Raw genomic sequence first — 26,505 nt, forward strand, 5'->3', positions numbered from 1 at the left:
CCATGTGTTTCCCAAATTCCCTGGTATACTTCTCTGCCAGGTGTTTTGCAACATGGGTACATTTCCTCAGTGGCGTAGCTCAACATTTGGACCCCCTGCCTCCTACGCTTGGCAACGAATCACGGGTCGCACCACACTCTGGGCTGGCCTAGAATACCACCCTAACTACCAAATTTAGCTCCTCTGACCAGAATTATCTCCACCTTCCTCTTCCCAGTACTTAACTATGAAGTACTTACCTAGGAAGAGTGGGATTAGGAGTAATGAAGATTACAGGTAATCAATCCAGGCATTACAACAATGTCCCTCTACCTCATCCCATTACTTGTGTATGAGGTATCGTGCCTCATACACTTGTGACAAGGAAGAGTAATGAAGATTACTGGTAAGTAATCAGAGCATTCACCATACACTCACACCCAGTCACAAATACATTTACATGTGAATCCTTTCATCATACACATGTGAATCCTTTCATCATACACTCTTGCATGCACACCCAGGAGGCAGCCACCCATACATCATGCACTCACTCACACACAATACATACATATACACCCTTACACGCACGCACGCGCACGCACGCACGCACGCACACAGACTACATTTTCTTATCTTTGAATCTGTTGAACAAGGACAGGTGATGAGGCCTTCCTGCTCCCTGCAGCCAGAAAGCATGTTCCTGTCATGGAGCTGGAGGCCTCCATGTTACAGTGTGCGGGGGACCCCTAGGACTTCAAATTCAAATAGTTTCTTTTTGAAAATCATTCTGACTTCATAAAGACATTATTTTCGATATGAACCCCGTAACAAGTGTGATGCAACCCCCCTGCCAGGACATATTGCAGCGAGGGCCCCAGCACTGCAGGGGGTACATGGGCCTCCGCTACACTATCACATTTCCTCCTATAACTTTTCTGAACCTCCTGGTATACTCCCCTAACAGGAATCCTTCAATGGCGTCTTCAGATCCCCTGGTGTACTCTCCTGCCAGGTATCTTCCCAAAATGTTCAAGTTTGCATTCAATTTCAAAGTTCCAGGTCTATTTGACTGCCACCTCTTTAGGCTTCCAGGATCCCCTGGTATACTCCCCTGTCGGGTTACTTGTAAAATGTCAACTGCCTGGTGTACCACCCTTCACCAAGACTTCTTATCAATTGCTCTGTCCTTTAATATGCCACAGTTGTATCACTTCATTGAATTTCTATTTACTCGCTTAAGGTAATACTTGTTCCAACTTTCATCACATTGACATATACTAGATAAGGACTTGTTCAAGTTGTGCTGTTGTGCTTTATCTTGTCGGTATACAAATATTCTTAATTCATTTACTTGTTTACATGCCTGTCGGTACCCCCCGTCATGATGCCTACCCCCGGGCATCTGGACCAAGCCCATCAGCCCCGGGAACAGGCATCCAGACATTTATTAAAACCTCAGCAGGCCCGGCTAGGGGCTATCTGGGTTCAGTCCTGGCACCTTCGGTGCCAGGCTCATAGTCATTACTTACCTCAGGCAGACTATGCTGCAAATGAATCCAACCCAACGTGAAGCCTTGAGGGGACTATTTTACTACAGGGACTATTTTTTACTCGGGTGTGGTTCTAGGGACTTCTTACCTGGGACTACTTTTGAGGCTTTTTAAACTACGCCCGACCAGCAACACACGCTTTGCGTTATTCTGCATCCAGCAGCGTAACGCTCACCGTGCCTGCAAGTCAGCATCCAGACCTCTGCCACGCCTGTCCTGAATCCGGAGCTCCTAGAGAAAAAGGAAAGAAGAGGCAAGGTAAGAAAACAAACTTTATTCCAGTTTCTCACCCGATTCCGGAACCATCACGTCTCCGCACCGGGAAAGGACATTATTTCTGCACGCGTCGCATTGCCAGCTGCAGCACCGCGCCATACTCACCAGTCCTCACAGCATCTTTCGATTCGGCGCTGCCTCCATCATTTCTTCGCCAGACTCCGGCATCTGGGGATAAAAGAAATAACAAGGTGAGCCGAGAGAGCCAACAAATACAATGTCTCTTACCACCATAGACTTACCTGATTTACCACCGGAGGCATTATTTAACTCTCCACTTCTTCATACGCCGCATCTGAAAACGAAGAGAAAACAACACGTTAAATACATGCATCATTTACCGGACAGCATCGGGTAATACAGACTCTTACCTGAACGCCATCAGCGGCCACGAGATCATCTTTTCTCGAACTAAACTGCAAGATAAGAAAGGAATGGGACAAGAGTGAACATCGGACATATTGAACTCTATGAACTTTATACTTACTGATCTTCGCCAGGAACCTCAGAATCAATTCTCGTCCGGAACTCTCCCAGCGCCTTCGAACCAGTGAAGCAACTGGTATCTACGCGCCCCTGCAATCCACGCAGGATGGAGAGCTCATCTTTCAAGAATGTAAGGTGAGCGTACTGGAAGAGGATTTCGGAGGTGATTAGTGGGGAGAGCAGGGAGGTGCCATCACTAGAATCCACGGGTGGCTAAATTCCTCTCTCCAATTGCAGAATACTTCTACGGGTCAAGCAGACGAGATTAGGAGGGCCAGTCCAGTCCGTCATCTCTGCACTACGCATCACGTTGGTGGAGGCCGCAGCAATCCGGGTCCGACCGACGCCCCTGTGGGAGCCAGGTGAGCGTAACGCCCCCCAGGGTCCACAATGGCTCAGGGCAGACTCAGCAGTGTTTTGGAGCGTCCACCACCCATGGCATGCCTCTGTCATGAAGCTCCCTCTCTGGGACAGCCTTCGTCGCTCTGCGGAACTCACTTTGGTGTTTTTCAGCTCCGTGCTCACCCATCGGCATATCTCTCGGGCGAGGACTGCTGAATACTGCCTTCTAGCACGACTGTATCCCTGGGGGTTTTGCTGCTTCTCTCTGTGCTCCGACGGCCCTCCAATGGTGCCTGCAGAGTCTCTCCGTCCTTCACGTCAAGCAGGTTTGACTCTTGCGTCTGCAAGCTGCTGCATGGACATGCCTGTTCTATTGACTTCCTCAGGCACGGTCCTCTCCCGTTGTTCTTGCATTTTGAGTGCAGATGACATTTTTAAAATGTCCAGCACACTTGTGATTAAATCAAACAACCAGTCTCCACATTCCGTTTTGGGTTTCTTTCAATCCGCAACATCTCCTTCCTCCTATTCCTCGTAAGTCCTCAGTAAGTCCATAGAGATCATGGGATTTTTAAATGGATGTTGTTTAGAAGTCTAACTTAGAAAAACATTAGAAACAGGAAATGTGGTAGGTGTGCTGTGTATGTTTGAAGCATGAATGGAACTCTCTCTATAGTGACTTAAAAGAAGGGGTTTTGGGATTCTATAATAAGTAGGATTTGTGGGGTAATAAGCCATCAAAAAAGTGGTATTATAAGATCCTCTTCAGTGGGAGGGGGAGAATAGCGCGTTTCTTCCAATGGAGTCACCAACTCCCCTGGCAGTCGTCTCCTACCACATGATCCTGCCTCATAGTACCACCACCAGGGACAGGATCAGGTAACGGCTACTGCCCCTTGGCCATATGAGAGGAGGTCACAGTCAGGGAATTAGTGATGGGTACACATGATTCATCACATTACTCTCACCTTCCTCCTGGTGTGGTATCCTCTCCTAATGACTCACCTCCTAATCGCATTCTCATCACCAAACATCTGATCTTCTACCATCTCCTACTTATCTGTATTTCTTTCGTGTGCTTCTTCTTGATCTTCCCAAACTCCTCCTCAACCCCTTCCTGTACTCTACCTACCTCCTAGTCTTCTCCAATCCCTCCCTTTACCTCAGTCTTTGGATTTTCACCCAGGTCCTTCAATACCTCTCTAGCTCTCTCCAACTCCCCCCCTCCTACGAATTACTTAAATTCGTCGGATGGTACCACAATTAACTTATTTTGGGATATACTGTCCTGTCTACTGTACTGGCGCCAGGGATATGTGCCCACTGCTCACTAAATTGGGCTCAGGCATATAGTGCTATTTTAACTAAACTCGTCCCAAGGGATATAGGGCCCTGCTCACTAAATTCTTTCTCCCCTCTACACTCTTAACAACTCCACTCCATGCTCTGCTCACCCACCTCTCCATCTCTACTTCTACACAGTCTGCTCTCTTTGCCACTACTCCACCAACAATGTGCTGGGTGTGCTGCGCTCACCTGATATTCCCAGGGGCGTCTGGAAGGCTCTGAGATCTGGAACACTGGATGCGTAGTTGCTCAGTGCTGAATAATGAATCTTAGTTATTTGTAGTGTGAGCTATCCGTCCTGCGTTTCTTGCACAGGGGCGCTTGACATTTGTTGGCGAGCTGCCCAAGTTGCTTCACTGGTGCAGTACGCCTTCCAAGGGCCCAGGCCTGATGTGACCCCAAATCTGCTGGTAGGCAGATAGGTTTGTTAATTGTAAGTCTTTCTTCTGTTTATGGTGGGAATTCGTTAATGTCTTTATCTCCTTCTTTTCAGGTGCGAAGGTCTTGATGCTGGCGTGCCGGATGGAGAGGCATGTTTTTTAGGGAAGAGAAAACGCGAAGCGCAGCGCCTTTGTCTTTTAAAGCTAACCTGTGTTTTCTTCTTTTTCTCCACACAGGCCGCTGTGGTGCTTCGAGTGGATGAGAGCGCAATGAAAAACAGGCCCCCGGAATCCGTAACAGCGCTGTGCGGTTGTTTACTATTGAAAGCGAACCTGACTATGTCTCTTTTCCTTTGCAGATGTTGCTGTGGTGCTCCGGATGGAAGTGTGGCATAGCGCGATGGAATTCATGTAAGACTGATGGAATTCGATGTTTTGGAAGCGCGCGTTCTAATTTTGTGTTTCCCTTTCTCGTTATTGCAGGTTGCAATGTTCGAACAGCAGCTGTGGAAGGGGTTCACCGGAAGTCCTTGAGCTAGTACTCACAGGTGAGTGATGTTTCTTCTCTCGGTTTCCACAGATTGCAGCCCAGTTGAGATGCTGAGTGCTGGATGGTGTTTTGTCAGGTAAGGCAGAATAATCTTGTTCTTGCAGAATTAAAGGAAGATGCTGAAGACCAGGAGCTGGACACGATGAGCGTCACGCAGCGGGTTGCAGAATAACTCGAAGCGTGTTCTGCAGTCAGGGTGTGGTTTATCTAGCCCAGGGAAAGTAGTTCCAGGCCTGCCACACCAAAAACACTAGACCGCATGGCTTGGTTCTTAGAACTAGACTGTGTGGGTGCTTCCATGTTGGATTTCAAGGCCTATGTACATAAATGGGACCTAGTTTGAACAGCCCTTCCTACATATGAGCCTGGTGCCAAAGGTGCCAGGACTGGCTACAGGAGCCCTTTGCAGTGGTTTTAACGCCCTCAGGGTTCTGGCGGGAGCCTGCTTGTGGCACAACTTGTGCCCCCTCAGTGGTCATGACAGCGGGAGGTGCATTTATATGGTCTTAACCCCACCAGAGGATTGGCTTCCAGAGAAGGCTGCAACTAGGACTGAAGGGGAGGGCTTTGTTCCTAGTGGTTGCTTGCACTTCTACCCTGTGCCTGCTTGGGGGTGGGTCTCACTGGGAAAGAGGCAATAAGATGTGGGGCAGCCATCTTGGCTTCATAGGGCCAAAAGGCAGACCCGTTATCTGCGTTTCAACTACAAAGTAGTCGCCACACAACTAATTGTTTGTTTATTTATTAGTACATTTATTGGCAGCGTGCAAAGCCAATGGGCATCTAGGTGCAATTTACAGACAGGAGATGGTGAAGGAAGTCAATGTCAGTTGAAGAGATGGGTTTTTAGCTTTTTCCTGAAAGACTGGTAGGACGGTTCGGTAGGACGGTTCGGCACGCAGGAGGGGACTGGGGGGTCATTCCAGAGTGTGGGGGCGTGGACTAGGAAGCTGGCGCCACCTGCCTTCTTTGTTAAAAGACATCACCATGTATCTTCTCACTGCACAGCCTATTCGCACCCATACAAGAGTTTGAACGGCCAAACGCCCTGGGCAGCCCCAGGAAGCTACCCTAGTAAAATTCACCAACATCCTCATTACTCCCATCCAACAACCCGAACCCTGCACACACGCCCTTCTGGATAATCAATGCCCACTCAGCAGTCTTGCATGCTGCTAAACTCGTTGATCTCATCTCGAACAATGACCTTGATGCTCTCTTCACCACTGGAACATAGTTTATACTGTCCTCATGCTTTTAACATCATCTTACCTCTCAGCTACTGCATCCAACATGCTTATCGGACACAAAGTGCAGGAGGCAGAGGCACTCATTCATAGGAACAATTGGCCATGCTCAATAATCCCATCCCATCCCCTCTCCCGGAACAAGCTAATTCCAATCACTCAACTGCCGGTTCCCTTTATCACATAAGGACAAAGTCACCTTCAACCTTACCTACAGACCAACGCATGCCAAAGTAACGCACATTAATAATGTTGGTCTATGAGAATTTACTGTCCTAGAGTCTCACACCAACAAACACTCATGTGCACAATTTTCACCCCTGAGATCGCCTCCATCAAATGCTCAGAGGCCTACAGAAACTGCTTCACAAAAACCGGAACCCCAGCAATCTCACCAACCTCGAATCTCTCTGTGCAAACAAAAGGACTCTGATCACAGAGGCCAAAGCTGCTTACTACTCGGCAGCCTTAAACTGGAGCGACACCCTCTTCTAAGTAGTAAAGCATTGTACAAAGCTCTCATCTGAACCAGAGGTGGTATCACCTCAAGAGAAATAGGACAGAAACATCAACGTTTTAGCTGAAAAAATAGACCAAATCCAACAGATAACAACAACAACCTCTCCTAGCGTTAGCCCCCTCTGTACCCAGCACTAACATTGGCCGCCCAAATCAAATCCCATCCCTATCCTCCGGACTTCCTAAAAACATTCTTTTCCCTCAAACCTACCTCACTACACACTTCTCACCATCATGAATGTGTGCCCTTCAAAGAAGGGTCATTCCCAAACACCCTCAAGTCTGGTCACATATGACCTCTTTTGAAAAATCGGTCCCAAGACCCAGACGACCTGGCCAACTATCAGCCAATTACGAACCTCCCATTTATCGGAAGAATCTTGGAAAAAGTAATCACTTCACAACTACTCGACAGAATGTAACAACTACACCATCTAGACAACTGTCCGGGTTAAGCCCCAAATGCAGCATTGAGAGAGCCACGTGGTGCACAATTCCCTGCAAATCATGATAAGGATGACTCATGCCTCCTAGTCTTACTTAACTTCTTAGCTGCATTCGCCACAGTCCACTACTGCATCCTCCTCTCCCTTCTTTGCTGAAAGGATGGGATCCACTGGTGCTGTCCTAAATTGGTTTACCTACTACCTCTCGGGCAGACATCAGGCCATCAAGAACACCACGTTAAGTATTCTGCAAAGTCCCCCAAGACCCCATCCTCTCACCGAAACCCCACCTTAAAAATTCCAAGATAGCCATCCACCAATATGCGGATGATATTCACTTATACATGAGAGGAAAAAGCACAAAGGACATCAATTGTCACTGTGACTACCTAGATCATGCAGTCCTGGATGTCAATGGCCTACATGAAAGTTAACCCCTCCAAGACCAAATTCACCCTCATCAGCCCCCCACTAAACAACAAACTCTCCAACAATGGCTCATTGAAGTGCACCTAGAAGGATTTGATCAAAAACTCTCAGATTCAGAAACATCTCTAGGCTTTACCATTGACAGCAGCCTGTTTTTTTCAGAAACTCATAGCCAAGACGGCACAACGGTATACGTCCAAATCTCCACCCTTTGCAAAATGAAACACTTCATCCATCTGCAGGATTTACAGACCGTAATGCAGGGAAGTGTGGTCTTGTACATCGAAGGGGGAAACGCCCACCTGACATGGATCCCAGCCTTTCACCTGGCTCCCCTAACAGCTATCCAACACATCACAGCACGCCTCATTATGGGTTCACAGGCATTTGACCGAAACACTTACCGTCATATTTAAACTACTCTGGCTTCCTCATCAAGCCAGCACACTGTTAAAGACTGCATGCATCATCTACAAAGCAGTCATGAGTAGCATATCAGCGTACAAGGTGGTTAAGCTCCACATATCTGGTGGCACATGGTCCTCGCGCAGCCAACCGATCAACCGGCTAAAATCAGAGTTTGCCTGTAGAGAGGACCTGCAAACAAACCTTCTCTTGTCATGCACCTACCCTCAGGAGGTTGGTCCCTGTATGGACTCAGAATGCCCCCACAATTCTCCATTTCCACAAGACTCTAAAAACTGTTTTTATTTCAACAATACATGGCCATGGAATAATCCCAATGGGGACACAGACCACAACTAGAAGTACTGTGCAGCCGTCAAACACCAGCTCAAAAGCTGGCTATCCAAACCCTGTACAGCGCTCGGTTGCTCATGAGGTAGGTATGCGCTTTAAACAATAAAATAGTGTCTCACCTTCCCCATCACCCTGATGCCTGTAATTTTTCCCACATTCAGAAATACATTAGGTTTTGGCTTCCAACTTTACTCTCTGGGCGCCTCTGGCCATAAATCCTCTACAAGGGGCTTAGTAGGACCACAGCTGTGTTGATTATGTGTCTCTAGTGGTTTGATTTTTTTTCCTGCTTACAGCAGGTCACAGTGTATGTTACAAACTCATAGCAAGGAAGAGGAAGGCTGCAATTATTTTTCTCCCCTCTTATGTGAAAGGCTTGGGTTTGCCTGTGCCATCTTCCCTTGGTCTTGGCAACCTCTATTGGTTGGCCCACTCTGCCTCCCCAAGTCCTCATCTTTGAAACTGCGTGCATGGTTTCCTGATCAATTCTGGGTTGTCAATGAGGAATTCAGAAGATATTATCGGTGCAGAGGCACTTACCTTCCTGCCCTATTAAAAACACCCTGGGTTCCCTTGGTAGGAAAGTATTCAGTGGTGTGCCACTGTCTCCATGAAGCTCTATTAGGTGTTCCCCATGCTGTACCATCTCCTGACTACCTAATTGCCTTACCTGAAAGCAGTCTAGGTTTTGATTTTGACCCAATGGGGAATTCTGGGAGAGGTAGTGTTCACTGCTAACTTGTCCGCTGATGGGTGGGCTAATTGACAGTGGGGAAGTTGCCATTATGTGAGCCATGTGACTGTCCTTTGCTAAAAGAAGGGTGTGCTGCAGAGGTGACATGAACATTTTTAGGTCACCACTCTCCTATACCATTACTCTCCCCTCACCTCCCCATTACTGTCCATGCCCACTACCACTACTATTGCTCTTGCCACTTTCCCATTCCACTACATTTCATCCCTCCTCCTTTAACAGTCACCATCCTTTCACTCTGTCAATCACCTTCCTCACTCAGCCTCGCTTACCCACAACAGTACCTCTTAATCTCATCCACTCGCCTTCCCTCCAGACGTCCACTCTAAAGCAAAGTACCACTTTCTTGCTCTGCTGCACCGTCCTTCATCTGCCTGGTCTCTCGGCCGGACTTCTCCTTCCTGACCTCACGTGAAACCACCTACGCTGCCTTGACCTTCCTGCCCTCCTTTATGCTCTGCCTTCCCCTTCTATTGGCTGTCCACCTCAGCTGGTTTCCCAGTCCAATTGCTTGCTCTGTAGAATTATTAGATGCCCCAAGACAGACATCCAAATGATGATCATCACTTGGCAGAATGCAAATCACTTGCTAAACCCATTAGTCACCCACTAAAATACTCTTCATTCCTTCCAGTCGCAAATGTTGAGGGCAAAGCATTTATTTTTGAGAGGACATTCCAGGACCACTTCCACAAATTGAGTTTTCACATACAGGAAAACCTGTTTACTCATGGCACCCATATCACACGTGATCAACTTCACTAAAAGGACATTAAAACTTTCATTACAGAATCGAACATAGGCTTATGGAAAACGTACCTGATTTTACCCATGAACAACACCCCAACGTTCCAGAGTTGTATCCACCTACAAACTGGCTTTAGATTTTTGGAATACCACAAGTGGCATGGCCAATTCCAGACATGAACGCTTCCGGAGGCGTGCGCTTTCCAAAGAGGAATGGAATGCTGTATGCCGACAAAGGAAGTAACCAGGAAATATAAACACAGATTAACACTTTCTAAGTAGTTCCAATAATACTATTAAAAATCTCTGAAACTACATTCATTCTCCCCCAATATCCATGAAATGTAAAAGTTGTAGCCAACCAGGAGGGATTTCATAAACCTGGCTGGGTATTTTTCCCTGCCCCCTTTCCATCCAGGAGTCCTGGGCTAGTGTAACTGGTCAAATTGAAGCACTGACTGACGAACACCTAACATAAAGACATATGGCTATTAAGCCTATTCAAGGATAAAATATTGCTAGGAAGGAAGTTGCTAAAAGGAGAATTGCTGATTGGTGATTCCCTGGATCTCCCTCACCAAAAACTGACACAAAGGGCTTGGTTATCTAAATGTCCATTATACAACTATAATGAAGAGGTAAAATTCTACACTACCTGCCATGTGCAAATTAGAAGGCATTGGCGGGCTTGAGACATTGCCTGGCGAGTACCTCCGGGAATCCTATAAGTCTTTACCTGAACTGTGTTGCATTCATAATCATGTGACTGATCACTCGTTTCAATCCTTGCTCATATTATTGTATATTTAATTTTTCTTTTAAATAAAAAAAATAAATAAAAATCAATACAATTCAATACAGACTTTTTTTTAAAAATCCACTCTCGATAGTTTGGGCACAGCATCATAGCAAGTGGAGAGAATGTTGATCTTTGAGAGTGGGCACAAAAGATTCAACTATGCAGAGGATTTATTTTTTACAAAATGTATTTTATTGCTTTTAGCACGAACCTAGCTCTAGAGCAGCAGAGCGCTTTACAACAGGAGGGTGCCAGAATTGGGATTTGCATTTTATATAGTAGTGTAATATTGTTGGTGAAGGAAGAGAGGGATTTTTCTTTGTCCGGTAGGTATTGTTGAACTAGCCAACGGAACTGGAGAATGGTGGTGGCAATTTAAGCCTCTATCAGAATTAAGTTCCAGGTGGTCGCGTATGGCATGAGGACTGCTTGCAAGTGTTTGCTTTTAGGGCTATCTGTGGCTCAATCGTTCCGATAGTTTTGCTACGTGAGGAGCAAGAGCCTGCAGAAATTTGGCGTTTAGCCATGGGTGTAATTTTAGGGGGGGCACGGGTGTTTGGCCCCCCCCAACTTTCGTGGCACACCATTTTGTCTCCATTAATTTGGCTGGGGCACCTTTTCTTCAGATGTCATGTCCCCCCCAACATTTTCAGCAAAGTTACTCCACTGCGTTTAGCCGCCAAGTATGTTGGTGTACTGTTTGAGACTTATTTGTAGGTGATGCGTAGAGTTTTTAATATGATCCTGGCGGGCAGGGCAACCAGTGAAGTGTGGGGCGGGCTGCAGTAAGGAGGGCATTTCCCCCCTTGATGTGCGAAATAACAAGTGCTATGGAATTTGCTAGGGGGGAATGAAGGGTTTGATTTTGCAGCGTGTGTGGATCTGTACGCATGCAGTTTGTGCTTTTTTCGTTACATGCTTTTGGAAGGAAAGGCTACTGTCAACAATGAAGCTGAAGGATTTGGCAGAGTTTGACAGCTGAGGGTGGAATCCTTCCAGGCACATGTCATCCAGCCATTGTTGCACAAGTTGCTGTTTGGTGGGGGGCGGAGGCGAGCAATGTCCTGGGGGCCACTGACCATAAGGTACAGCTGAGTGTCATTAGCCTACTGAGGATGGCTGGGTTGGGGTGTTTTAAGAGTGATCCCAAGGGTTCCATGTATAGATTGATGATGATTGGGGAGAGAATGGAACCTTAGTGACTTGGAATCGGTTGGATCTGATTGAACCCATCTATACGACCTTGTGCCTACTGGATAAGATGCAAACCATTTTAGAATGATTCCAGAAAGGCCCATCCTGTCAATGAGGAGGGAGAGGAGTATTTGGTCTACCACCACAGTATCTAGCATGCCTGGCCTGAGCCCCCCTAAAAAGTGTCTTTCATGGGGAATCGCCATGTTAACCTTTTTCCTTACTAGGAAGAATCTCACTCTGCTCCTCCACAGGTTATGTAACCCGCTTATGTATCATGTTCTGCATTTAAGCTGCACCATCCAACCTATGGTAATCCCTTTTTCTCTCCATTTCTGTGACCTTTTGCCTCTACAACAAAATGACCTGTTCCTGTGTTTTGGTTTGTTTTCCAGTACATTCATTTTCTGGCTTCCAGTTCAACTGTTTTGAACCAGTTTTATCTGTCCAGAATCATTGTGACCTAATTTCCTTGACTTTCTCGGTATCCCTTCCAACATTCAAAAACAAAAGTTGAACTCTCATAACAGATGCTTGTAACAAACAGGAAACATGTCATAACAGCTTGCTAATACCTAAAGCCTCTGGAAGACAACCTTAAGATGCACTGATCGAACCTCCATCCTACTATCCAGGGGAAAGCCACAGCTCATTTCACACGTGACTGCTAGTCTTTCTGCCTTGCATGCAGTCAAAGGCATAGGGATAAACCGACAACTCATAACCAAGATCCATAGTTTAAGGGTATTTATTGTAAAAACAAGATATGGTTTGACAGAGGTCACTTTATAGGAAATCACCAGGACAAAAATTACTCGACTTCGCCATGGCCCCATGTCCTTTTCTCACTCCCTTAAAAGATCTGCCTTTTTGGTGGGAAACAAAAAGTCACTGACTGTTTTGGGGTTTAAAAAAATGCACACACACTTCTTTCTCTGTAGTTAAAAAAGTTTGCTTGGCGTACATAGATTTCATCAGGCTTGTAACTCTTCAAGGAAAACCGGCATCATCATCTCTGTTAAAGGGGCTAAGCTTTAGACACGGAGATCCTTTCTAGGATTGTGGTACACCCTAGGGTTGTTAGGCGTAACCCTTTGATTGGATGTCTGACACATACATGGATATCGCACATCCACCAAGCTGGGAGTCTCCCCAGGAGTCCTAACAGCCCTCTCTCAAGCAACCTCCTCCCTCCTTGTCACCAGCTCTGGCTGTGTGTGTGTGCCCTGTGTGAGTATCGTGTGTGTGCACCGTGTGTGAGTGTCGTGTGTGTGAAAGTATTGTGTGTGTGTGTGTGTGTCAGTGCGAGTGTGTGTGTTGCACTCTGTAGTAGTGAATCCCCATGGCGGCTAAAATCTTCAGAAGTTGACTGTGTCTGGAGGCTATTTTTTAAAAATATGAATCCACAAGAGGACAGCATCTATATTTTGTAAGAAAATCAAGCATCCAAATTCTATATTTTGAGCAATTTTTACAGTAGGGGGTCACGTCTGTTTTAGAAAGGCATTGCTGTATCATGCTAGATGAAGCACAGATGTAAGGGTTAGGGCAGCACATTCCAACCATGTGCTGTGGTCACACTTGAAAGAAGATCACATGCTCATATTTCAGTACAATACCTCAAAGTGTGCCATCATGAAGGCGTGGCATAGAGCATATTATAGTCACAAAAAGGATATTTTCACTAAAACTGGATCCTAGCCAAACAAACCAAGATATTTCTGTTATGTTCAAGAGGCCATGTTCAATCATCAATATAACCGCAATGGTGCTGCATTTCATCGGCACATACTCAATGGTGATTCAACCGCTGCACAGGAGGAGTGGAAGCCCTGCATTGTGAGCAACTCCAGGATAGAAGTGTGTGCCTAGCTCCTGCCCCCAAAGATCCCCATGTCACACTGCAGTCTCTGCTCCTGGGTGCCAAAACTGTGGAACTGTTGCTACACAAGGATTTGACAGCGAACACAACACACAGTGACAGTGAAGGGCAGCCAGAGAAGGGATTCAAAGGTACAGATGCAAAGGAGGGCACATGGAGCGATGTGGGCATTAATGGCATGGGACAGGGTTAAATGTCTGTCGGCATTGTGCAAAGGTGGCAGTGGGCATGGCCTGGAACAGACAGAATGAGTGCGAGTACTCTAGAGTCTGTGCAGTAGGGGTTGGCCAGATGAAATTAAGTGCAAGAATACTCAGGGGATTGAGGGGGTTGGTGGGCATAGGCTACACAAAGTCTAACAGGGTGGGGCTCGAGAAAAAAAGGCACTGGGAACAGGCAAGCAGTTAGGGGGACAGTGGGAAGAATTGGTTGGTCTGATGTGAAAGCACCAAAGAAAAGTCAGAGGGAAAGTCTGCAGATCTATATGCTGCTGTTGCTGCTTTGACGTGGAACCATATTCAAAAGCAAAAACACAGGTAATCCAACCTCTACAAATAAAAGATGATTGGTCCATTAACCAAAATAGAACTTTGAGCTTTCCTTTTTGTGCCAAGGAGATGGTATTTAATTAAAACTGAAAATGAATGTGTGCAAATCATAAAATATGTTCTCACCTGAGGTGTGATATTAAGTGAAACTGTATCAAGGCCCCCAGAAAGCATGCTCTGTGCGTCAGCCAAGGACAGAGTAACACTTTCATCTCCTACTCCAGAAGAAGACATAACCAAATTTTGAGTGGATACTGGGGAGTGGGACAAGGATGTTGTTGAAGGAAGGCAGCTTGTTGATGTTGTCAGCTCTGCAAAAACAAACAAAACAGATAAAGAACAAAGAATCATTAATGAGATCATTATGGCAGGACAGGAGAGGAAAAACTGTCACAGTTCACCGGACTGTTCGTCAACATGCTGCTTTTCATCTACAAATATGAAGATCTTTGTATCGGTCAACCCTCCAACCTCATCAGTTGTTATCCTTGTAAATTAAATCTCTTGCTGATCCTTTTGGTAATCTGCAGAGATTGTGATAAGTACAGCCTCTGTAAAATAATTACCATTACGGACTTGTGAATATACCTGCCGTAGCGTTGCTATTTTGATGTACAAATCACAGCAGCAAACTACAGCAGCTGTGATTACTGTTTATTTAAAGGAACTGCATTGATTTTTACAATAACAGTGCAGACATACACCTTACAACAAAAGTAAAGCATTCACACAACAAACTATGAATTAGCAGAACATAACTGCAACATTAAGATCGACTCGAACCTGAATTGCCCCTGGTCAGATCACATCATTTCCTTCAGCATCTCTACTGGGAATCAACCACATGCCACACCAACTTCTTTGCCTGCAACACTCACTAGGAATATCACCCCTGCACGCATACTGGCTTTCTTAAATGATCTCACTGGCCCTCAAGTCACCACTAGCAACCCAACCTTGCTGGTTGAGACCTATAATCTTTCCCTACTACGCGCCCTAGACACCATAGCTCCACTGGGGACACGTAAAGCCAAACCACAGAGCCATCACAATACCTGGTTCACTCCAGACCTTAAAATACTCAGCACAAATAAACGTGCAGCTGAAACTGCATGGAGGAACGATCCTACAGCCGCTAACAAAACACACTTCACTGCGATAGCAAAAGACTACAAATTGGCCATAATCGTTTGAAAAAATCTCCACGTACAATGCCCGAATTGACAAAGCCAAATTATCAACCAGAGCTCTTCACCATATTACAGGAACTGGAATCTCCAGCTCCCCTGACTAATAACTGCTCAAAAGACGTTATTTGGTGCACAAATATACAAACTGCCTTACAGGGCAAAAAAGATCTCGTCAAGAAAAACAATTTGATTACAACAGAGGCCTCATCTGTGATGCATCCTCATCTCTTCCAACATAACAATTACCCTTTCGTCTTCAACCATGTCTCAGATCTGGAGGTAACAGAAATGATAAAAGAGCAAACTGAAGGGGGTGTCCTTTGATTATATTTTACTGAAGGTTCATTAACTCTAATGAGGCAAATACCTCCAACTGAACAAGTCCCCTGATACTCTGCATCCACCTCTGACCCAAGGGCTTACATCCACTTTGCAGAATGAAATGGAAAAGTGTGTTAAACTGCAAATTGGACAATCTCTAACAAATGATGTGGCATGACCCAACTTTCAGCATAATCAATTCCACACACAACATCTGAACCAGAATAGGTAGCTTCTCTGTGCCCCGGTGATAACTACCTTTGTATAGATGCTTCCAGTCCACAGACTCTATATCACAGCGCAACACATTTTTCAGAATGATCATCTTCCCCAACCCAAGGTGACAGGAATTAATAGTACAGTTCAAAGTTGGACACATCTTTCCCACCAATCTCGAAGGGCATATTAAGTACATCAAGCAAGGTCCTCTGCCATTTCCCCAATAAAGCTTTATTAGTAATTTATCAAATTATTTAAAGATGCTAACTGGAACAAGCACTGAGGCAGCTGAAAATATGTAGAGGAGTTGTGGCAATGTTATAATTGTACTAAGTGAAATCCGGTCTAGCATGGAAATCGGAAGTCCCCCCCCGAAGCTAAGTGAAGCACTAAGCCATGTAAACTCCATTGTAACATTTCCTACGTACATCGCCTGTGGATCACGGAACACATTTATCCCAAAATATTTAAAGGCCTCTCTGGACCAGTGAGGAGTGGTAGTGTATCTTCATCAACATTAGCCAACATTTGTTAAGCAAACATGTACAATTAACATGAATCCTTGAGCATAACTCATAGCTTTCTATTACCTCAAGCATGTCAGGAGCCAATGACACTGGGTCTTTCATGAATAACATATCAGCATATAATCCTATTATATGCTCATTTCCAGAAATGGCTTTCCCTCTCCAAGCAAATTCCTGTTGAAGTGTATTCGCCAGAGGGTCAATGGCTTTTGTGAAGAGGAGAGTCTAGAGGGGACATCCCCATTTGGCCCCCACTCTCTACCTTCCAACTGCCAGAAGCTCTCTCCAGTGCAACCCTAGGCCAACAGATCACTGTAAAGAAAACTTCAAAAACTAAGGGCCAAAGTTTAAAACCTCTGCAATCTTCAGCAACGGAGGAATGAACGCTTCTCTCATGGAGGAACTAAAAGAGTCTTTTTGTAATGATTCTTCTTTTATGTCCACTAGTTTATGAGCTAACTCATCTTCAAAGGTTGAGTAGAAATCAGTAGGTAAACCATGTGGGCCCGGAGCGCTTCCTTTCTGCATTGACCAAATAGTGGTTTTAATTTCTTATACTGTGATGCAGGGGAAGAGGTTTAAGGGCGACCAGGATAATTGTCGTTCCTCAATATGCTTGGGTGGGGGTAAAACGGACAATAGACAAATTTATTTGCTCCTGGTCTACCAATGGCTGGTTACAAATAAAGGGAGGAATGGTACCTTGTTAAACATATCTTCCTGTTTAGCCACTATGATACTGCATTCATCTTTGATGACTGTTTTGGACAAGCCAGGCTAATATTTTAACAGTTTTATCCCTGTGTATGTGCTGTTTACTACACACGCACGATGTTCAAAGCGCAGTAAAGCTTCTAGTGATTCAATGTGCATTTTATGAGCTGCAGGTAGTCCAATTGTCTGTCTGTTCTGCTATCAATGATGTATGGTCTTATAGAGAGCAAATAATCCTCTCCTGTTTATTGGTTTTAATCACACCTGTGGGTCTAGAGATGCAGTTTCCTCGCAAGGCTAGATTAAATACATTACATAGCATACTCTACTAGAGTCCAGAGAAGCAGAGTTTTCATTAAAGAAATGTTATATAGCTGATCTCAGTGCTTCTATAAAAGGCATGATACTCGGACATCACCACCCTCAATGTCCATGGTGGAATTGCTGCTTTAATCTTCTCCCACAATATGATCCCAGAACCAGGGAGCTGTGTTCCCTCTAACTGTGCACATGGCATTTACCAAGCTTCCACATGGGTGCCACTCAGAAGAGTCTTAGCAGCACACACATTCAATTATTACCTTTCCGGGTATTCCCAAGGCCCAAGCCATGGTTGTGACCTGCTATTAACTTTTTCTGTCAAGTAAACAAAATTATACTAACCAGTACTGTTAATCTTGTACAGCCAAGTTAACATTGCTCCCACTATAGGAGGTGACATTATACACCCCACTGTTTTTCTTAAACGATTGTGGGAAGTGTAAGGAAGGCATGGTATCAAACAGTAAGACAGACAAAAGTGATCACAGTTCAAGGGTGTTTATTGAACTTCAATCTAATCCTAAATGTAAAGATGGGAACAAGCTACGACCATCAAAAAATAATAACGCAGTCCTATTAGAGTGTCAAAATAAAAGGGCCTATACTAATATACCTATACCTATTGCCAATCCTTGCTACTAAATACAAATAGTGTGGGAAACAATGTTAACAAAAGAAAAGTGTTCAAGAAATATGTCCGGATATTCAAGCAGTTGGCTTCCCTTCCACATGTTTTTCAGCATGGGACAAGGCAGCACACTCAAGCTTAGCACACTCTCTGGCTTCTCTAGCACAAGGATGCCGTTTAAAGTCTCTTATTTCAGAGGGGCCGATGCAACACGACAATCATTAAAGTTCCTTTCTTCTTAGGATTTAACATATACAACTTCTAGGGTGATTTACTGTTCACCTCGGGTCCCCCCCCCACCCTTGCCGGGCTCAGACCCACTTTGACACAAAAACTTCAATTGGTCTTCCTACGCCGTGCTCGAACCAAATATTTCACATAATAAACTTCTTGGGTGATTTTCTGTTCACCCTGGGTCCCCCTCTGCCAGGCTCACACCCACTTTGACTCAAAACCTTGAATTGATTTCTCTCCCATCGGCTCGAACCACATTGTACCACCAAGAGCGAGGGCACTCTTGCTTCACAAGTAACATACAGTACAGACCTCTGCCTTAATGCCAGTAAGACTGAGATTCTACTCATCGGCACATCCACTCCCTCCTTCCCTGCAGCTCTCTGGCCAGCCTCTCTTGGCTCTCTTCCTGCTCCTACCTGCAAGGCGAAAAACCTCGGGGTCATCTTCGACTCCACACTCTCCTTCTCTCCTCACATTTCTGACGTTTCTAAGAAGTCACACAACCAGCTGCACCTCCTCAGAAGTATCCTTCTGGTTCTCTCAAAGTTGGACTACTGTAACATCCTCTATCTAAATCTGCCTGCCTCTACTCTCCGCCCTCTGCAACTCATACAGAACAGGACTGCGAGACTTGTCCTTGGCCTCAAGCCCAGGGACCGTATCTCTCCAGGACTGAAATCGCTACACTGGCTCCCTGTGGCTGCGAGGATTAAGTTCAAAACCCTCTGCATTGTCCACAAGGCCTTGTGGGGCCTTGGGCCGAAATACCTTCAACTCTCTCTTCCTAAATATCTTCCTTCTCGAGCTCTTCGCTCTTCCTCCTCCAACTCCCTTAGGGTCAGCCGCTTCTCCAAACAACGAGTTGGGGGGAGATCTCTCTCCGCAGCAGGGGCCTCCCTCTGGAACAGCCTTCCTGCCTCCCTGAAACTTGAGAACCATCTACGGTTGCGGAAGCACCTCAAAACCTTCCTCTTTGCTTCTGCTTTCTCTCCCCCTCTCCCCTGCTAAAACACTGTAACTGTACTGAATCAGCAACTGGGCCACTCACCAATTTTGGTCCTTGGCCCAGCCACTCTCCCCTGCACTGCCTCCCTGGCAACCCCTGCACTACGGAGCTGTCTCTGTATCCCTACAGCCCCCTTTCCCAGCACTTGTCTGCACTTATCCTGCACTTGCCACCAGCTGGCCCTCATTATTTATCTTGTATTTTACTAATCACTTTGTACTGCACTTTCCCTCTCCCTTTCCCCCCTGCACTTTTCCGTCGCCTTACCCCTGCACTTGCGCGATCTGAATGGCACCTGGCCTAGTAGGATCGTTTGTCTGTCTCCTGTGTTCCCCCCTCCCTGCCTCGTCGCGCCTTGAAACACTTGTGTATAGGCGCGTTACAAATGCCATATCATATCATATATCATAGGGTACTGGGGACAGACTATCCCAAAATGAAGTCCCCACAGAAAATTATCATAAAGGGACCCCATTGTTGCCCTCAAGTTCAAGACATCTTTAAGCAGACAACTCATTTGGAAAGAGAAAAACACTGAATAAGACTTGGGACAAACTACTAGAGCAGTGGCCATTTACCTTAAACTCCATGCTATATTCTAGATCATTCTCTTTCTTGTAGTCTCTCACTGTTCCACAAAATTAATATCGTAGCACACTCCTCTCACAATATAATCATATGGGTGTTCGAGTCCATGGGTGTACTGCAATCGAAATGGAAATAGCAATTTGTGTTTGATTTGCTGTTGTAAACTCTTAGGCTGTAGGGTTTGTCTCTTAGCCAGCATACTCAGAGTCACGACCTGTATGATAAGGCCAGTACTTTGGCATTGTCAAGATGGGAGAACCTGGTCATACCCTGAAGGATGGTGGCATCAGAGAGGATGTCCTTCCTGTTGTGCCAACATGTTTCTATGCAGACCATCATCATCTCCAGCCTTGCCTCTAAGATCGGATACTTACCAGTGTATTTCTCTTAATTTCAGAACTTTAGCATTAAATGTAAAGCAACAAGCAGCAAAAAGACAAAATAAAAACTTAACATTATGGGGAATGCACGCAAAGAAGGAGATCCCCACCAAATGGAAAAGAAAGAGAAGCACTGCGGCAGAATACACCAGTGATGTTGGTGCTGCATGACAGAGGTATCGAGAAGCCATATCCATTCGTGGCAGCACAAAATAAATCTCTCGGAGCAGCCAAAGGAAGCAGGCAAGCTTGCACACCCGCACAAGCGCCCTGTAGACCATGGGCAGCAAATAGAAGAATGAGGCCCACTCTCCCTGTACAAACATACCTGGAGACCCTGTGAACCCGGGTCCCAGAACATGAATAAGCATGAACATTGGCCTTCCTGGGCCATCATCACATTACGCAGCAAGTCCGCGAAGAAGAATGTGTTGAGAAGAATAGTGGATGTTTTAAAGGTTCCCCTGAAGAATGTTCGCCCGAAAGGGGCTTTAAAGAACAGAAACATGTTGGGATTATATGTTGTTTTAGTGACACTTTTAGGTTTTTTCTATGTACTGTGATATGTGATTTTGTCTGTGTCCATTTGTAAGTGGTTTATTTGAAATTTAGCTTTTTAGATTTTGTAGGTTTTAGTCGTAGTTTTGTACACTGTGTTAGGTGTGGGTAGTATCTTATGTTTTAATTTAAATATTCTGTATTAAACAAAAATGTTTTTTGAAATTTGGAATGTTGCACGCAGTCTATGTTGTCAAGACCTGTAGTGCCGGAGAATCTGTCAGAGGTGTCTAATCGTTGGGGGAGAAGGAGGGGTGGAAGTAGAGAAAGTTTACCATCTTATCCTTCTTTTATAATATAATCTATGTTCCTATTGGTGGAGTAAGATGTGGTACATATAAATAGGATCCTGTGTACCTATTTGATTACATCTGGAGAAGATAACATTTACTCCGGCGTTCCCCATACTGATCCCTCTCATAGGAGGATTCTTTCAAGTTCTGTCTTTCAATTTACTTGGTTGGTATTCAAAAGAATTAAATGTCCATATGCCCGTCTGCAAGCCCCAGGATCCCTAACACTTCTTGGCAGACTCTCCAGTGTTTTATGGTGTCCCTGGACAGTGGCACACTGCTGCAGTGAAGCTACATCTCTAAGACGACTTCCCCCAGCTTCGTAGACCTTTATTGGGTTCCACCATTGGCTCCGCGTTCAGGTACCGGTGAAAATTAAGTGATTTTGCAGGAAAGTGTCACCAACAGCCTCGCCGCTGCTGTCGAGCTTCCAGCGGTCCCTTTAAAGCCTCCGCAACACTGTTCCCGGTCTCGTGTCTCTCCGGGTACGCGTGCCTCCAAGTGGCTGCTTGCATATCACCAGCTTCTCCCAGCACGGTTCACCTCCTCGCACCGGCTTCTGCTGTCTGTGTTGCTTCCCACTTCGCCCGCTCTGCAGCTTCCTTCTCCTTTTTAAAATGGAAGACATTAGCCAGGTTTAAATATCCAGAGCAGCTGATCTGTATTGGGATAATTAGTTTGCAAGTTTAGTTTGATGGTTCATTCATTCCTCAGTAACTCCTTCATCTTCCTAGTCTCATTACTTGAGGCATGATGGGATTTGAAGTCCATAGGAGTTTTAAACTTTTTAAGGTTGTATTGTTTTGAATCTTTGTTTACAGCAAAACCATCACAAAATGTTAGATGTTAAGTGTGTTCTTTGTACGTATGAAGCTTGAATGGTATCCCCTGCCTAGGGTTTTAGGGTTTCATTACTGGGGGGAAATGTACAATGACAATATGCCACCAGGAACTCTGGAGTTGTAGGTTTTTTCTTCACATGGAAGGGAAGCATAGTCTTTCTCCCAATGGAGTCACCAGATCTCCTAGACAACCATCTCCTCCCATGTGATCCTCCCTCATACCACCACCCCCAGGGTCAGGACCAGGTAGTGACTGCCTTCCCGTGGCCACATGGGAGGAGACTTTAGGCTGGGGATCAGTGATGCCTCCATAGGAATTACCACAGTAGCACCTAGTATCTAAGTCTTTCTAATCGTGATGGGGAAACCAAAAGACTGTGGTCTTTTCTATCAATCTCCTGCCAGGACCTTGGACTGTCCAATGTCACCAAGGGTTTCTCTTACAGCCTCTCCCATTCTCGTTCTCTCTCTCATTCACTATCTCCACTCACCTCTCTTCATGATCTTACTCAGCCTCTCTGTGTACCCCTTTCTCTCTCACTTCCCCTTCTCCTATCTGCTCCCATCACTTCACCAATTGTTGCACTACCTGCACCTAACTCATCCCTCTCCCTCAACCTCCTGTTGATGCCTCGTTCTACTGATCTTGCACACTCTCCCCCTGTTGCTCCCAACTACCTTTCTTCGTTTTAATCTCTGTCCTCCCCATTACTACACATACTACTAATTTACACTTCGTCCACACCCCCGTCACACACTCTCCATCACTTAATCTCACATTCTTTCTAAATCCCCCTACACTTATTCCCCTCTCACCTTTCTTTTACTCACTTTTTGACCTCACACTCACCACACTATTTCACTCTCTCATACACACACAACACCTTATCTGCACTCTCTCTAAATACTGCCATTCTCAACAATCCACTCCACTGTCCACCTTCTACTTGTTCTCTTGATCCACCATTGCTCCACCTGATCTCACTGCAACACATTTAAATTTCCTCTGTGCTGGAACGTGCTTTTATAGTCCAGCCTTCCCCATTCCAACACTATGCCCGGCTCCTAATGGTCGTCATGGCCACATGCTTCCCTTGGCCAATCTCTGAAGTCTCCAAAAAGGCTTTTAGCCCTACCCATTTTTCATTTCCTATTTGCAGGGTAGCAGCCACATGCTAAGACTTCTGGTTTTCCTTGTGGCTGTCTTCTTATGATGGTGAGTTTTGCTTTCAATTTGGTTTTTGGGGGTGGAGGGGTCTGTCTTTCCTTCAGTCCCTTTTAACCCTCAGTTCATTTTATATCCCCCCCCCCCATTTGCCTGAGGTCCATCTGGGGTTGATAGTTAGGGTACTGGGTAACACATCTTTATTTGGCAAGAAAAATACCAGTCCATTCCATTTATGTTCTCGATTTCATATCCCTGCTCCAGTCTGGTGTTTCTTGTTTGGACTCAGGTGCATTCTGCGAGTTATTGTCCTGAAAAAGACAAAAGAGAAGTCTGGCCAGAAAAGAGTCCATTCAAGAAATATAGTGTTACCTGTACTAAATCCCTAGCCCTGAAGCTTTGGCCATTACTGCCAAAAAGGTGCAACTAAGGACCTGGGAATCGATTAGATCCAGGTTAAACCATGAGGCAGACGGTCATACCTATGGGGTGTCTGGCATGTGATAACATTATCAATGATACTGCAATATGGAACATGAAATGGGTGTAAATTAATACTGCCTGTTTAGGGTGGCTGTGAGAAACACCAATTGAACACTGAAAAGAGCTGCCTTTTACTTTGCAGTTTCAATGCACACTTTGTGCTTACAGTAACTGAACTTACTGAGGACAAGAAAACTAGAGGAAGTATTGGAAACGGAGAGATCAGGGTGAATCCAAACCAGACTATCAAGACCCATCTGGATATGCTGATCCCGAATAGGGTAAGGGCAGTATGTTCATCACAGGCATACGTGAGTAAGCAAAGGGGTAATAGGCTGAACTTGCATCACAATATGGTTCTATTTGGTTATAGGTGATATGAACCAGAGGATGTCTTTGGTTTTGTGACCTGTGACTGACAGACCCATCGAGGAAACTCATTAGGATCCTAATTTGGTTTTTCTGATAATTTGGGAGTAAGTATTGGACCTAGGTACGCTTAACTTGTTCTTTGGTCGAGATTGAATCTGTTTGGGTTTTGACGGGGTGTTTCCTGGTTTTCTCACTTTATAGGAGAAGACACATTTGTTTGGCCTTTTGAAGAACCTGTGAGGGATTGTTACCTTTAGCATCTGCATTACCTCCGTCCAGTACATGTAGAGGTGAGTTAGTAGGTTTGCAACTATTAGGAGAGTTACTGGTGACACAATAAAAGTATATCGAAAGTAGACTGAATATGTTTAGGAACTAACAGGTTTTCCCGGCTTTCCTACTCTACAGGACACAACAAAATTGTTTAACTACCTGTGAGGGATTGATTCCATTAACATCGGCATAACCTCCGTTAGTTACATATGGAGGCGAGTCGGATGTCTGCGACTACTAGGAGAGTTGTTTGTGACACAATGAAAGTGTAATTAAAGAAATGAGGATGACAGGACATCACAATAGGTTTTATAGATGTTATTATATGTTTTCTAGATGGTGTGACTCACTGCAGTCTTTTAGAAGCAAGAGACAATCAGATCTTCGCTTCTTGTCCTGTTGAAGGTCGAAGCAACACATGGGTGTGATTGTTAGTGCCCAGCATTTATGACCGAAGCAAGTGTCGACCAGAATACTGTTTATAATAGAAACGGACAGAAACTGAAACCTGTATTAGAGAAAGGGCCATACGATTATGTTCAAATAATCTGCGTTCTAAAGATGGTGATATATGAGGTCTCACCTGTATAAGAAAGTCTAGAACTGATGTGCATGTGAGAGTGTGTATGTGAATAAATGACAGAAGATTTAATTTTGAGTCGAAAAAAATGTGTTTAAAATTATGTAGAACCTGTTTTGGTACTGATATGTTTTGCAGAGTAATAGCATCGAACATATATATTTTTGCATTGACAAAATAAGATTGAATGTAAAAAATAGGAATTGAAATAGGGTATTGTGTCATCCTACATCCACTGGTCCATTGTGTTATATTAAACAGAAAAGAGTCCAGCAAGCATTGTGGAAGGGACAGTGGTACCAGCAGACATTTCCAATGCATACTCAGGAGGAGCATGGACAGGACCCCACCCAAATACTTCCACAATACAGGATCAGCTGTGGAATACACCCTGATAGCATGCCCACCCCAGGTTGTAAGGGCCCCTGTTGTCTCCCCCCACCAACCGACAAGTGCATGCCCCTGACCATAACAAGCTGTTGCAGTTCTGTTCTCATCTCAGAAACAGATGTAGAGAGGACAGCCTTAACTTGGGTGAGTAGGTCATAGAACAATTTCAATACATCTTGAAATGCATCAAGGCATTTTGCAAAGTCTGGTGTAGTAAGGGAAGGCTATCAATATAAAAGGAAACCCGGTATGCACTTTACAAGCAAATAACCAAGTGCAGTCTCTATCTAGTCCTGGGGAGTAAGATCAACAAAATCACATTGAGATAGAGACTCGCTGTTAACAGTTCAAGATACTCATGGAATTGTTACTAATCCATCAGTTTACATAAAATGAATGTATTCTTTATCGCACAAAAATATCATAAAACACACACAATTTAAAATTACAAAGCATAGGTGTTAGTACAACGATATTTGGAGGTGAAATCAAGTAGTTGGTTAAGCCAACACTTAGTAGACATAGTAAAGAGTTTGTTTCAACAGTTTCAACTCGATGGTCAAATTATTGCTTAGTACTTTCTAAATCTAGCCCTTGTGCGTTACTACACAGGTCAGGATCTCGACATGTTTCTGTCCGGTCTACTCAATGGTTGAACGTTCTTCAGGACTTTTTCACCCAGTTAGTTCCTGGTGTAATAATGCTACCAGTTATTCGGTATCGATGCTGCTTGTAAATGTCACTGACCTGTCAACATGAAAAACAAACGAAAGTAGTATAAGCTATTGCTGTAAATCTACTATAGTTCTATTGATGAACAGTGACCAGAAGTTAATGGGTAAATGTCTGTGGGGGCGCGTAACACTGTAGAGAGTTATTGGAGGACAAGTGTATGGTCCTTGTGGATGCCAACTGCAAATAAAGCATAATATATTGCTTTAGCATTTGCCTAGCTACTCCCGAACAAGCCACCAGACTTCGGTCGGGTTTCATAACATGTCTATGAGGAAATTTCAGAATTGTATACCTTCTGTTTGAGTCAAAGGAATGCAGCTCTAAAACACATGAACCCTTGGGGTGTTTACATTAGCTGTGGTGGAGGCCCTCCGCGAATAGTGGGAACCTATTCTTCATCACCTCACCCACATTCCTGAGCTGCTACAGCCCCATGACTATACCCA

At 44.9% G+C, this 26,505-nt stretch overlaps 1 protein-coding gene across 6 annotated transcripts in view; it reads right to left on the reverse strand.

The window, feature by feature from the left end:
- ZNF236 (zinc finger protein 236) overlaps positions 1–26,505 on the reverse strand; it is a 2,444,547-nt gene that overhangs the window by 230,233 nt on the left and 2,187,809 nt on the right. For all 6 annotated transcript variants that reach the window (XM_069620724.1, XM_069620725.1, XM_069620723.1 and 3 more), the window contains one exon: positions 14,364–14,548. In XM_069620724.1, the coding sequence (XP_069476825.1) occupies positions 14,364–14,548 (185 nt within the window). The remainder of the gene's footprint in view (positions 1–14,363; positions 14,549–26,505) is intronic.

Source organism: Ambystoma mexicanum, chromosome 5q (assembly GCF_040938575.1).
Source record: "Ambystoma mexicanum isolate Mex_15411 chromosome 5q, UKY_AmexF1_1, whole genome shotgun sequence".
NCBI lineage: Eukaryota > Metazoa > Chordata > Amphibia > Caudata > Ambystomatidae > Ambystoma > Ambystoma mexicanum.